General features: G+C 42.4%; 1 protein-coding gene across 1 annotated transcript; it reads right to left on the bottom strand.

Annotated features, from left to right (window-relative positions):
* Positions 1-3,230: 3,230 nt before the first annotated feature.
* Positions 3,231-7,614, bottom strand: PMAIP1 (phorbol-12-myristate-13-acetate-induced protein 1). Its single transcript, XM_027118669.1, has 2 exons — positions 7,401-7,614; positions 3,231-4,874 (listed from the first exon to the last, which is right to left on the bottom strand). Exons 1-2 carry the CDS (start codon positions 7,456-7,458, stop codon positions 4,768-4,770), a joined length of 165 nt encoding a protein of 54 aa, XP_026974470.1. The 5' UTR covers positions 7,459-7,614; the 3' UTR covers positions 3,231-4,767.
* Between the last annotated feature and the right edge of the window lie 5,957 nt (positions 7,615-13,571).

Raw genomic sequence — 13,571 nt, 5'->3', positions numbered from 1 at the left:
GAAATAATAAGACTAGTGTTTCTAAAATGTCAGGCCCATCATGGGTGATCAGTAAATGGTATTTATCTTGAGGAAGTTTTGTTCACAGAAGGACAGACTCAGAGTAGCCCTATGGAAACCCTACGGGTGGACGCCACTCAGGTTCCCTATAGGCAGACTTGACCTCTGTCCTCCAAATGAACAAATTTTCAGTTTCATCTTAGAGGAGAGCCCACACTTCAGAACCCCACAGTTGAAAAGAGGCTTATCCAAATCTAGTCCAAACTAACTCTTGAGGTGAAATTGTGTAAACCAGGACCGGAATTTTTATATGAATACGTGAAGGGGCTTCGGGAGATTCAATAGTATTGGTGAAACCTAATACGTACGAGGGGACAATAAATGTTCCGCCATCGCTGAGAGGTTACAAATTAAAAGCAGATGGTCCCATCAAGGGAAAAGCTGCCACTTCCTCTCCGGCTCCACCACTGCCCTACCGCCTTCCTACAAAAGGTTTCATTTTAGTCTGATAATCTTAATTGGGCAAGATCTTCCATAGCTCGGTAAAGAAGCTAATATCTAACCCTCCGTTTTGAAGCTAAAGTTAAGGACATTCACAGAGTGTGACTGAGCCAGACGTCAGGCACTTTCTTACCTCATTTGATTCTCAAGGTTTGAAATAGGTGCATTTTACACCATTTTATAAGAAAATAGAAATCAAGTAATTTACCCAGAGTTCCCCCAAGAGTAAATGGTAAAATAACTGACGGATTTGAAAGTCAGGAGCCAATGACAATTGTGGGCGGAGGAACTTTGTGGTTTTGACAATAGCTGGGTGAAGATGTGAAGCTGGAAATGAACACATCTCAGAAGCTCCGTCAGAGACCGTTCGTGAGAGAGCGTGACAAAAAGGAGAGAAGACTTTTTCTAAAACACTAGAAATATCAAGGGGTTATTTTGTTTATTCTATTTTCAACCCAAACCCAAGCCCAGGCTCCATGCACTGCGCAGTTTGTAATCACAGAGAGGACTGCAGGAAGCAGTCTGGGACCCGGACTTCTAAGTAAAGGAACCCCAAATCCCGACCTATAACTCTCATCAACTTTCTGACTTTTCTGGTGTTCTAAAAAGTAGGCAATTGGGGCTTCCCTGGTGGCGCAGTGGCTGAGAGTCCGCCTGCCAATGCAGGGGACACGGGTTCGTGCCCCGGTCCGGGAAGATCCCACATGCCACGGAGCGGCTGGGCCCGTGAGCCGTGACCGTTGAGCCTGCGCGTCCCGAGCCTGTGCTCCGCAACGGGAGAGGCCACAGCAGTGAGAGGTCCGCGTACCGCAAAAAAAAAAAAAAAAAAAGTAGCCAATTTGGAAGAAGACAGTAAGTGGGTGTGACCTTCTGACTCTGAATTTGTTAAAGCAATTTCTGAAAGCCCTTAAAAAGAGAAGCTCCAGTTAGTGCCTGGTTTGACTGACAAAGGTTTTGCTCTTGAACCATGACCTGTTACATAAGAATACTCAGGAGATTACACAGCCAGGTGTGTTCTGTCAGGTGACCCCCAACTATGTTCAGCCTCGTATAAGAAGCAGCCCTGACAGAGTGACACCACTATCAGGGCAGCCAGAGCGCATGGGGGATTCTCATTTCCCAGAAAATACAAGTCCGAGAAGTTCCCGCACAGCTTCCTGCGGGACTTAGAATCAATGTTGGGGAGAAGAATCTGGATGATAGTTGGCTTTTTGTTTTTGTTTTTCTGGGGTTTGGGCTTTTTACATCCACTCTTTCACTTCTTTTAGCGAATCCTTCAGTTCTCTCTTAATACTGTCTGAAATGAGGGGGGCGGGTAGGGCTAGGAGTGTGATGGGAGACCTTCTTCAGAACCCTTTGTCACCCCATTATCTGTTTCACACCAGGAGGAACCCTGCAGATCTGGGTCTCTTGATTTCAGAGGAATGACTCTGGCTTAGACAGGCTATCTCACTCAGGGTCACAGAGCTCAGTAATGGTTTTGCCCTGAGAGTCTGGCTCCAGCATTCCCAAGTGGGGTGTCCTTTGTATCTCATCACTCCCCATTACCATTCTCTTTTCAAGGTGTCAGTTATCTCCTGGGGCATCTTTCTCTCTGTCAAAGGTTTGAGGCGTTTGACAGGATTGTCACCATTTATGCTGTTCCTGCCGTGTTGTGTATGTATGTGGGCAGAGTTATTGCAAGGGATTAAAAACCCCAAATCACAGGCCCCAGCGTCTTTAGAGAACAACTTGCTTCATTCATAGATACATGATAGATGATGGATATATAGATGCTTTTCAAATATACAGACTTTGAGATTTTCTTTTAAGTATAAGTACAAATCAAAAAGTATTTTTAATTCATAGTAGCTATTTGTCGGTCAATAGATACAATTATGTGGACATCATGCGAATTTTTTGACATTAAAATAGAGTTCTCAGAAAATAATTCTCATACCTGAAGATTGTGAAGTGTGCCTTAGCCTTCCTGTGTGATGCCTTCTACAGTATAAAAGAGCATCAAGGGTACTTTAGCAAAACTAATTAACACCAGTGGCTCAATTCTGGTTATGCAAAGAGGCCTAGGGACACGGCCACGGACAAAAGTTCCTCTGCCAGTGACCCTCACATCAAATCACACATTGACCCCACCCTTGATGAAGCCAATCTCCCCTCCTGCTCCAGTTCTGTAGCTGTCATCTCCCGTTCACCTTCCTCCCTCTTCCCCTCTCTCACCATTTAAGGGAGGCAATTTACATCCCAGGACTTCAGCAGACTCAGGGCAGGGGCGGGTTGGTGATGTGGATCTTAGATCAAGGCTACAAATTTGGGGTATCTTTTGAGTTCTCAAACAGGAAGGTCAATTGCACCACACCTACTTCTGCACATGACTAGCTTCAGATGAAGCAATACTTGCGGCTCACCCTACCGCTAATTAGATCAGGACTCTCTGTAGGCTACTTTAAATAAATCACTCTCCGGGCATCAACCTAAGGTATGCAGCCGCTCTCAAGACCTATGCCTGGCATTAATTTCCTATGTTTCACTACTTCCTTTCCCAATTAAAGTATAAGTCCCCTGACAGCAGAAATCACGTCAAATTGCCCTGTATTCCCCACTCTCACCACACAACTGGAACGAAGGAGATGGTTTGGTCAGAAGGTAACTGCTGATGGAAGTCAGTTAAAATATTCTGGTTTCATAATGAACACTCAGTAGCTTACGTGATGAAAAAATAAACACACAGAAAAGAATGGTGGTAATTTTTAATAGTTTACAGTATCAAATTTTATATGTATATATATATATGTATAAATACAGTTACAGACCATAAATATCCCCATGGCAAAATACCTGCCACTAGGCAGACCCCCCCCAAAAAAATCTTTGCAACTAAATAAACTAACAGCTTAAGTAATACTGAAGAAAAACAGATGCTGAGGTAATTTTTCATCTAAAGTGACTACAGCCTATATTAAAACATTCTTACTGTAAGAGTTCAAGTAGTTATGAAACCCTTGTCACAAAACCCCCAAATGCAACTTTAATATATAGTTTCAAACTAAACAAAAAATATTTTAATTATAAATAGGTAAAATAAATAAGATTATTCTTGCTGAAAATCAATCATGACAGTATTATTTCTTTTTTTATATATCTGGGGACTTTGTTGATAGCCTGGCCAAAAAAACAATAGAATTCATGAAACCTTTCTCAAAAACTACATATTACTCTAATGCCATATATATATATATATCTTCAGATGAATATATGTGTATGTATATAAATGGGATTTTCATTCTGGATGAGCAATCTGTTCCTTTAAAAAAATATATATGTATCACAAATATGAAAACATGCTTAATTTCTCTTAAAAGATCACTGTTATACAATGCACACTGAACCAGTATGAGAAGGGACATTTTACAGATTTTAGAAACTTCTTTAGAAACACATTTATTTTCTTACCAACAGTTACGTTAGAATATTTGTTTTACTAAGTTATAATTACAGCAGTAAAAAAAAAAAATCTGTCACTTATTTTTCATTATTCCCGGTTATGCAAAAATCCCCATGCTTCTTTATCTTTTAATATTCAACCTGCAAGAATTCCACTGGTACCAAGTAACACTTCAAATTTTTTCAAAGCAGTTAAGGCCCATAGGAACACATTTAATAAAAGGTCATCTGAACAGAAACCATACATTTTGAGTAAAAAGAAACTATCAAATTAGTTTATATTTTGTAGTGACCTATGAAATCAACATTCACTATGACATTCAGTGTTCTCAGAAAAAAATTTTACTTTTAACAAGATAATATATATAAACCAAAGATTATACATTGTTCTGGAGTTGTCATCCAAAAGTAGAAACAAACATTGAACATGTTCTGTTTCTTGGCCCCTGCCCATAGTCTAATCATTTGTCAACTCCTCATACACTGGGCAGCAGCCTTTAGCAAAAATACTAGAACAAGTCTCTAAGCAAAACCAAAATGTATAAATAATTAATTTTCAAAGTTCTTACATTCTTGTTTGAAAATAAACAGTGTTTTTTTTAATGTTCTCACATACCAAACGACTTCTGGAAAACCTCCAACAACAATTCATTTTTGACGTATTCATCTTCGTTTCCAAGGGCATCTGAAAGCAAGTGAGAGATCCTTCACGTTGTTTGTCTCCATTACAAGGCAGTCTCTCCTCTAATTGATGAAGTTTGCACTTACTGGGGAATCTTCCGTTTGAAAGGAGTCTCTTCATTCTTCATTCGAAAGCTTCTAAAGTCAGGTTCCTGAGCGGAAGAGTTTGGATATCAAATTCAGAAGTTTCTGCCGGAAATTCAGTTTGTCTCCAATTCTCCTGAACTGAATGGCACACTCAACTTCAGGATCTGAAGAGGAAAGTGAAACATCAAAGTTACACTGACAACACTGCAAACTGCAACCAGCAAGAATGAATATGCCCATCCCAGAGACGAGTTGAGTATTTATCCCAGGAAGCATTATCTTAACTTTATGTATACTTGTTTTCTGAATGTGAGAAAGGCTACTCACACACACACACACACACACACACACACACACACACACACACACAGGCACGCACGATGTAAACGAACATGTGGTGACTCTAAACAACAAAAAAAAGTTAAGGCAAGAATAAAGACATTTACTTTGCAATCTTTTTTTTTTTTTTTAAGCATCCTGGATGAGGCAAATGTTATCTTACTTTCAAAATACAGACATTTATGTCATACACCACAAAGAGAAAGTGAGTCTCTGCCAGCCTCAGGTGATGTCATCCTTTTCTTTCCCATGTAAGATTGGTTAGGGAAATAAAAGTCAAATTCTAAACTCTTTTATGTTATTTTCCAGTACAACTTATTTTGTAAAGGACAATAGTTCTGATTATGCCCTCATAATAGGTAAATCTAAATGTATTCTTATCCTCATTTAAACAACTCTGAAATTTTCTCATGAAAGACTCATAAAATCTTATTCTAAAATTATGTCCACATTTTTTAAAATAACTTAAGATTTACATCTTACTCTAAACCAAATTCTTCCCAATCCGTTGCCTCTGTGGAAATGAGTGAAGCACAAAACAAACTAACGTTTAATTCACATGTTTACTATTTTTTATGATTAAGGTATTGCAATAAACTGAATATTAGGGAAAAATAATGTTTATAATCTAATTTCTAAGTAAACTTTTAAAGTAAATGAAGTTAACACCAAACCTATACTGATCCATAATTACAATTTCCTTGTATATTTCAAAGAGCAATTCAGCTTCTTTTTGGTACACTTCAATATCATGATTATGATCACTAAAAATCATTATGATTACAAATTAAAATCTGATTTATTTTGTAAACAGACCCTGCAAATACCCTATTCAGGCTGAAAATAAATGAAAACTGTAAATATATACTAAAGTGGATGTTTTAACCAATTTCTCTTTTTACAAGAGCTGGGTTAAATTTTTGTAATTCCTAAAAAAAAATTCATAATCCCTAACAAGTTCTTTTCAGTGAGTGGGATATATTAACATACAATCCTAAAAAAACAATTATCATTCAGGTTACCATTTTAGAAGCCCTGAATTGTAAGAGAAAAAATTATACCTTTCATCCAAAAAAAAAAAGGCAGAAAATAGCACCTAGTTGTTTCCTTAATCCTTTTTGTTACATCTATAAATGTAACCATGGGTGGTGATGGATGTTAACTTATTATGGTAATCATGTCACAATGTATACATATACCAAATCATTACGTCATACACCTAAAACTAATACAATGTTATATGTCACTTATATCTCAACTTTTTTACATGTCTTACCATCTAATCAAGTTTAAGAGGGACATTTCTGCTGTCGCTTATTAATGGGAACTAAGTTGGATCGTGAAGGTTATGCGGTTTTTCACAACACAGCCAGAACTCTTGAACATCACGAAAGGTAGACAAAGCTTTTTCCCTCCCAAAGAAGAGCTAGAGAGAGCAGCCTGGTGCCAATTTCGCCGTGGTCACATTGGCAATGCACCACTTCCTTTGCACGCCCCATGGGCTCTATAACATTACACTAAGTTTAAAAGGGGCCTAATACCGTCTGATGTAACAGCAGTATGAACCACACAGATTTCCAGCCCACAGTCTTACTTGCCTTCTTTGCTACCGACCTGAAGTTATTCGATGGGGCTACATGTGACGGGGAAGGGCGTTGGAAGGGACGGATTAAAAAACATTGCGGACAAACTCCTGTTCTTCTCCTATCCCATTTCTGTAACTAATTAGGGATTGTTAAAATGTTATACTTTTAACAAAGAAGCAAGACTGTCTAGGCTTCTGACCTCGGTGTTCCTTGCGGGGCCTCCGTAACCCTCCAACAGTCCTTTGTGGAAAAGCTGTGATAGTACCAAGCGTCATTACCGCTTTTGTTGGTGAAACAGAGAGAGCACAGTGCAGGGCACTCACCAGAGCCTGGACTCCGGAGGAAGCGGGCCTGTCCCAGGAAGCGCCGGGAGGCCGTGGCTCCCGGAGCCTCTCTCGGCCCCGGCCCCACCTGCCGTGACAATTACTTTCTCTGCGTGGCTGTAGCCCGTACCTGCACTTTTTCTCCCCGTGGCCCCGCACAGGGCACGTGGGGATGGAAGGCAGGCGAAATAGAAGCGGCTTTTGGCATCCGCTCAAATGCAGCTACATCCCGATCCCAGAGCCCGCTCCCTCCCCCGCCTTCTCCACGGTCCGGGGTTAAACCCCCGAAGAACTTTCTGGAGGCGTCCCTAAAGCACGTGCAAGGGAGCAGACCCGGCCCGACTCTGAGACCCTGAGCAGACGGATTGACCCTGGCCCGAACAAGACCTCGACCCCGGCCCCCGCCTCGGCCAGTATCTCCGCGAGCCCTAGATGCCCCTACCTGCCGGAGCCCGCGTCGGGCTCTGCTGAGAGCTCTTACGAGCCCTCCTTCCAGGCATCTCTGTAAGCAGCCGCCGGGAACTATGCTACAGAATCCGGGAACTCAGTCCTCCAACCCTGGCACCTTGGGTCTGCAGGACTCGGACTGTGCGCGGGAAGAGAGGGGTAACGGAGCTGGAGACTGCACACCGTCAACCTCCAGGAAACTCTGAGGTGTGGGCCCGCCGCTGCCCGCGCTCCGATATGAAGGGGACTTCCCGGTGACGTAGCGAAACTTGACGCCGGGCCCGCCCCTGTCCCCGCCCCCGCGGGCCGCCGCGCCTGGAGGGAACTGGCGTCCGGGCCAGGCCTGCGGGGAGCTCCGCGCCACGCCGCGCGACCTGCCGGGACCCGCTGGCGACCCGCGGCGGCGCCGATCGGCGGGGTGGGGACCCGGCCCGGCCCCTACACTACTTTCTTGACCAACGCGTCAGCTGCAGGCGCGGCGGGGTCTAGGAGTCGCGAGCGGGGAAAGGTTCTCCTAGCGGGAAAGTTGGGGACGGAGAGGCCTGGAGCTTCGTCCCTATCTTAAACGGGCAATTAGAGACTTTCGTAAACAAACCCCGGAAAGAGTTCGGGAAAGGCCAGTTTTCAGACTCGGAGAGTGTGGGAAGTTCCAGGGAAGTGAAATGAAGAGAACACTTAATAACAATAGAAATGGTGCCAGAAGCCAAGGGAGAAAAGATTGAAACTGAAACTGCCGGGAAGTGAACGGCAAATTGAAACCCTGCAGCTTGGGAGCACAAACACTGTTTGGACTTGGGGAAACGGGGCGGGGGGAGAGAGAAGGAAAGTGGATGGGAGAAGTGGCCAGTTCTCCGCCCGGGTAAGGACTGTGATTTTGAAAGAAGAGCATATTCCCCTTGGGTAGGTCTCATTGCTCGTTCCAGATGCTTAGGAACACAAAAAATAGTAGGTCATCATGTAGACAACTTTCAGATGCCCTCGTGGAGGGAGGAACGAGGTATTTGGGAATGTGAAGTTATTTGCCCGATGTCTGGCTGGCCCTTGAATAATTCCATTATTCTAAGGAGAAGGGGTCATTCGGGCTAGGCAACAGATACTGAGGGCTTCGTGCTGAGGGCTTCCTCAGACATTTTCTCACTCTGTCCTCAGAACAACCCGACCAAGCGGACATTCTTACCATCGTGGTCACTTTGCAGGTGTGAAAACTGAGGTTTATAGAGATGGAGCTGCGCAAGCTCACATGGGCAGAGAGCAGTGGCAGGATCTGAACCCAGGCCGACCCATACCGAGCAAGACCTCTTACCCTCTGTGGCCTTCCCAGGACTCACAGTTTCTTAGAAAATGAGTGTTCTTTTTTCATCTGAGCTATATAATGCAGACGTTGCACATGGGTTGCTGAGAGCTGCGTGGCTTCCTGGAAGGTTTGGGTTTGGTTCACAGTATTGGTCTTGTGAAAATCTGAATCGGTTACCAACATTTAAACATTGAGAGACTGCACTGAAAGCTGGGATTTCTGGCGTTCTTTGGGAAATCATTAGCTCAAAACCCAAGATTCGTTTTCCGAAAGTGCGGAGCCGGCTAGAAGTGTGGGTGCAGCGGCTGCCCTTAGACGTCGGCGGGAGCTCTTTGGTTGGCCACACTCCCTGCTGTTTGTTTTTCTCATTTACATTATCTGGCCCCAGTAGGCATTTGAACTTATTTATTTACCTTAAATCACTCAATCAACACAAACCTGCAGGTATTTGTGGCTTGGTCCTGCAGAAATACAGACAATGCTGTAAGCGTGGAACAAAACTACTCTTGAATTTAAACAACTTAGTTTTGAGTGTGGTAAACACATAGGGTTAAGAGTGGACAAAATTCAGGAGTTACCACCACATGTCACAGGAAGCCCAGCAGAGATTCTGCCTAGAAAGCTGTTGTCTTGAACCCGGTGTCCCAAAACCATTCTCAAGGCTCATTTTGACTGACAATACTTAAGTTACACCATTAGCTTCCTGACTGGATTAATTAGTAAACTTCTCATCAAACCATGCACCCTGAAATGCAATATATACATTCAATGAAAGAAAAACAAATCATATCATGTTTACCCACAAAGGGTGTGTCAATCTTGACCTCGAACATTATCATTATGAAAGGTCATTAGCCACATGACCCACACTTGATGCAAACCTTAGGCAAATTGTGACTTTTAGGGAATTGCAAATTTAACTCCCTGGAAGGAAAAGGGAGGAGAGAAGATTAGAAGGTGCGCTTCAGAGATAGGTCAAATCAGCCATTTATGGAGGACTTGTTAAGATTTTGAATTTGAGATGGTCCATAAACTCTTTTTCAAATCTAACATTCTATTAAGAGAATTAGAAGCTGTGTGTGAAAAGCCTTTCTTAACTATTTGGACCCGGAGAATGACAAAATAATGATTTATCATGAAGCATTAGAATCCCCTGTTATTTCATTTTTTTTTAAAGGACTGGTGAAGACAATTTTTAAAACTATTACCAGGTTTTAGTTTTCATGGACAAGTTCGAAAATGACAGTGCAAATCTGGCCACGTCTGTGTTGTCAGAGTGTTAAAAAAATTACTAAAAACAAAACAAAACAAAATAGTAGACATGATTACTAATAGAATAGTCATTCATCTCTTTCATGCAGAAAATAAGATTTGGTAGGAAATGAGGATATGAGAGATGAACGAGGGGGAATTTAAAGGAAGCCTTTGACAAAATGTATAGGCTGTAGGCCTGAGTCTGTTTATTCTGATAAAAGGGGACTTGTTTTTTTCCTGTATAGCATGTTTGTTAACATGAAATCAGCCTCATGCATTGATCATTTCAATCTCTGTTTTAAGACAGACACTGTGCTGGGTTCTGGGGAGACAATGCTTCCCACCCCCATGGAACCTACCTTGACGAGACCAGTACCACACAAATTCAGTGTGCCTGTGAATCACTTGAGTATCTTGTTCAAATACACATCTGATTGTGGAGATCTGGCTGGGCTTGAGATTCTGCATCTTAAACTCGGTGATCCTGATGCTTCTGGTCTATAGATGCCCCTTTGAGGAGCAAGTCTAGAGGACGATACAGGTAAGTACACAGGCAGGTGCAAAAAGATGTACATCAGGGCTGTGCCAGGGAAATTATGGCAGACTGTGGGACCGCCTGGGAGGGCAATTAAGCAGGAAAGGCATCTCCATAGAGACCCAAGGTATAAATAGGAGTTGGCCAAGCAGTGAGGCCAAAGGGAAGAAGTGTGTTCCATGCAGAGACTGAAGAGCAGTCGGGGGCGGGGGGTGGGGGTGGGGGGAGAAGCCACCTGAGGAGTTTGCACATTATTGTGGGGACAATGGGGGCACCACTGAAGGTTTTAAGCACGTGGGTGATATGATCAAACTCTAGAAAGTTAACTCTGGCTGCAGCGTGACTAGATTAACCAAGCTAAGACCGGAGACAGTGTGACTGATCAAGATAAACATTATGGTAATTCTCATACAAGATGGTAGTGTCAGCAAAGACAGTCCCTGTTTCAACCCTGTCTTTATTAAAATTCCCATACTTCCTGACTAGGACAGGACCAAATTCTATCAGAGCAAGGCTTGATGTTTGTCAGCGAAAGTGTAATTGACATTTTCACCTATGTTAGTTTCCTAAGGCTGCCATAACAAAGTACCACAAATTGAGCGGTTTAAAACAATAGAAATGTATTCCCACACAGTTCTGGAGGCTAGAAGTTTGAAATCAAATTTGGTGTCTGCAGAGCTGTGCTGTCTCTGAAGCCTATAGGGGAGAAATCCTAGCCTCTTCTAACTACTGCTGGTTGCCAGCAATCCTTGGCAATCTTTGACTTTTAGACGCATCACACCTATCTCTGCCTCCGTCTTTTTATGGCCTTCTCCCCTGTGTGTCTGTGTCCAAATTTCCTTCTTCTTATACAAACATCAATCATTGGATTAGGGCTCACCCCAATCTAGTATGACCTCATTTTACATCTGCAAAGACCCTATTTCCAAATGAAGTCACATTCACAGGTTGGAGGGCGAGGGGGAAATAGAGGATTAGGACTTCAGCATATCTTTTTGAGAGAGACACCCTTCAACCCCAGACATCTCCCTTTATCAACTGCCTTAAAAAAAAGTTCTATATATACATATTTTTCATCCTGTTTGCAATTTGCACATTTACAAATCAAAAGGACTTTAGTAAACTTGACAATGGATTTGAAGCAGCCTGAAATAAAGGTCAAAAGCAATATAGATAAGGTAAGAAACAAAATGACGTCTGAGGGAACAGGTTTAGAATATCTGTCTGGCACAGAAAGCGTGTGTACCCCACCACACATTCTTTTTTTTTTTTTGTGGTAAGTGGGCCTCTCACTGCTGTGGCCTCTCCCATTGCGGAGCACAGGCTCCGGACACGCAGGCTCAGTGGCCATGGCTCACGGGCCCAGCCGCTCCGCGGCATGTGGGATCTTCCCGGACCGGGGCACGAACCCACGTCCCCCGCATCGGCAGGTGGACTCTCAACCACTGCGCCACCAGGGAAGCCCCCACCACACATTCTTAGTTGAAGATTGTGGTGTGACTCCTCATCCCCCATCCACCCCCCACCCCTAGGCTTCCCACTCACAAAGCCAAACAAGATTTCAAGAAATGCTTTGATGGACCTTGAAACTAAATATAATTTCTATTAGTGCAACTTATAAGCACATTATAAAATATGGAAAACAGAGGAAAAACCTTTTTTAATTTCCCAAGGTTTCTGTTCTTTATTTCATTCTCCTCTGTTTACTAATTCTTTTCTGGATTTTTTTTTTTTTTTTTGGATTATCACAGATAATGATCATCAAGCGTGTTTGTACTTTTTTTAACTGCACGAAATAGGCAGTGGAACGGTTCAACAAGCATCAGCGGAATGATGGAAATAAGTCAGGACTACCTATACATTTGTTATCTGAATTATCGATTTTCAACAAGTAAGTAAATCCAAGTAGTTTCGAGCATTTCATTGAAGAAACTATTAGTAAATGCTATGTTAATTAGAACGCAGAATAATGATAACAAAATGATTTTTAGGTTGTCAATGAGTAACTACTAGGAAGGTAATTCAGTCTTGTGTAAGAGTTAGAAAGCAATGATTGTCCAAGTGTAATCTGTGCAAATATAACCTCAGAATCAATTGATGAGCTTATTTAAAGGCAGACCTGCCTGACCTCAGGTTAGTGATTCACAATCTGTGGGGTCCTAGCCTGGAAATACACGTTTTAACAAACTTCTATGATAATGTTGGTACACTAACAGAGAGGATGAAAAGGCACTTGAGAAGTGATATTTGACCTCAAGTAGCTTACTCTCTAGTGAAAAAAATAAAATATAAATGAATTAGTAGCAAATAATTGAAAATGGATTATAATTTATTGTGCAACTATGTGACACATGAAAATATTTTTACAAAATAGCTAAGTGAACATAATTTGTGCTTTGTGTACTTTCCCGGTTTAGTGTTGTAGTTCACAATTTAAACAGTTTAGGTAGGGGAAGAAAAAGAAAAAGACCTCTTAATTATCATCAGGAGACAAAAGAAACCTGCACCTTCAGGAGAAATAGGCTTAGGAAAAAGGATAAAAACAATAATAATACATATACAACTGACCCAGAGCTTATACCCTGTGAATGGGTCAGAGGCAGAGCTGAAATGCATGGTAATCATGATCCAGAAGAGGCAGAAGACGTAAAACAAAGACACAATTGGTAAGAAGAGGGAAACAAGGAATTAGAAGATGCTTTGAGCATCCGGAAGCTTTGGGCGTTACTGATGCAAGCAGAATTGTTATCCAGCTGTGTGGATAATCAATAGTTGCTTCCTCTGCAAGGGGATACAATTTCATGCTGCGTAGACTTGGAAAATGAGGGAGGCTGAATTCTTAATTACCCTCATTCGTGCCTAATCTAATCTAACTGCACCCACAAAGTGGACTGAGTATCACTGATACAGAACTGTCAGCCTTGGATTCCCGTTAGTGGGACTCCGATGCTTCTGACTGGGACTCCCCTGGCCGTCTTCCTCAAACTCACAGTTTGCTTCCTGCATTTGAGCCTCTGCCCTTGCCCTTGACTCTGCCTAGAATGCTTTCTTCTGATCTTTCCTTGTCTAGATCCTTCTGGCTA

This window comes from Aethalodelphis obliquidens, unplaced genomic scaffold (genome assembly GCF_003676395.1).
Source record: "Aethalodelphis obliquidens isolate GAN/ISIS:26980383/991018 unplaced genomic scaffold, ASM367639v1 scaffold19, whole genome shotgun sequence".
Lineage (NCBI taxonomy): Eukaryota > Metazoa > Chordata > Mammalia > Artiodactyla > Delphinidae > Aethalodelphis > Aethalodelphis obliquidens.
Note: the sequence above shows the minus strand (reverse complement) of the source record. Positions and strands in the feature narration are given on the sequence as shown.

Bases quoted from the DNA above. Each gene is read 5' to 3' on its own strand.
- PMAIP1 (XM_027118669.1), bottom strand. From the start codon at position 7,458: ATGCCTGGAAGGAGGGCTCGTAAGAGCTCTCAGCAGAGCCCGACGCGG. The intron at 4,875-7,400 runs GTAGGGGCATCT...TTTCCTCTTCAG, and splicing joins CCCGACGCGGGCTCCGGCAG to ATCCTGAAGTTGAGTGTGCC.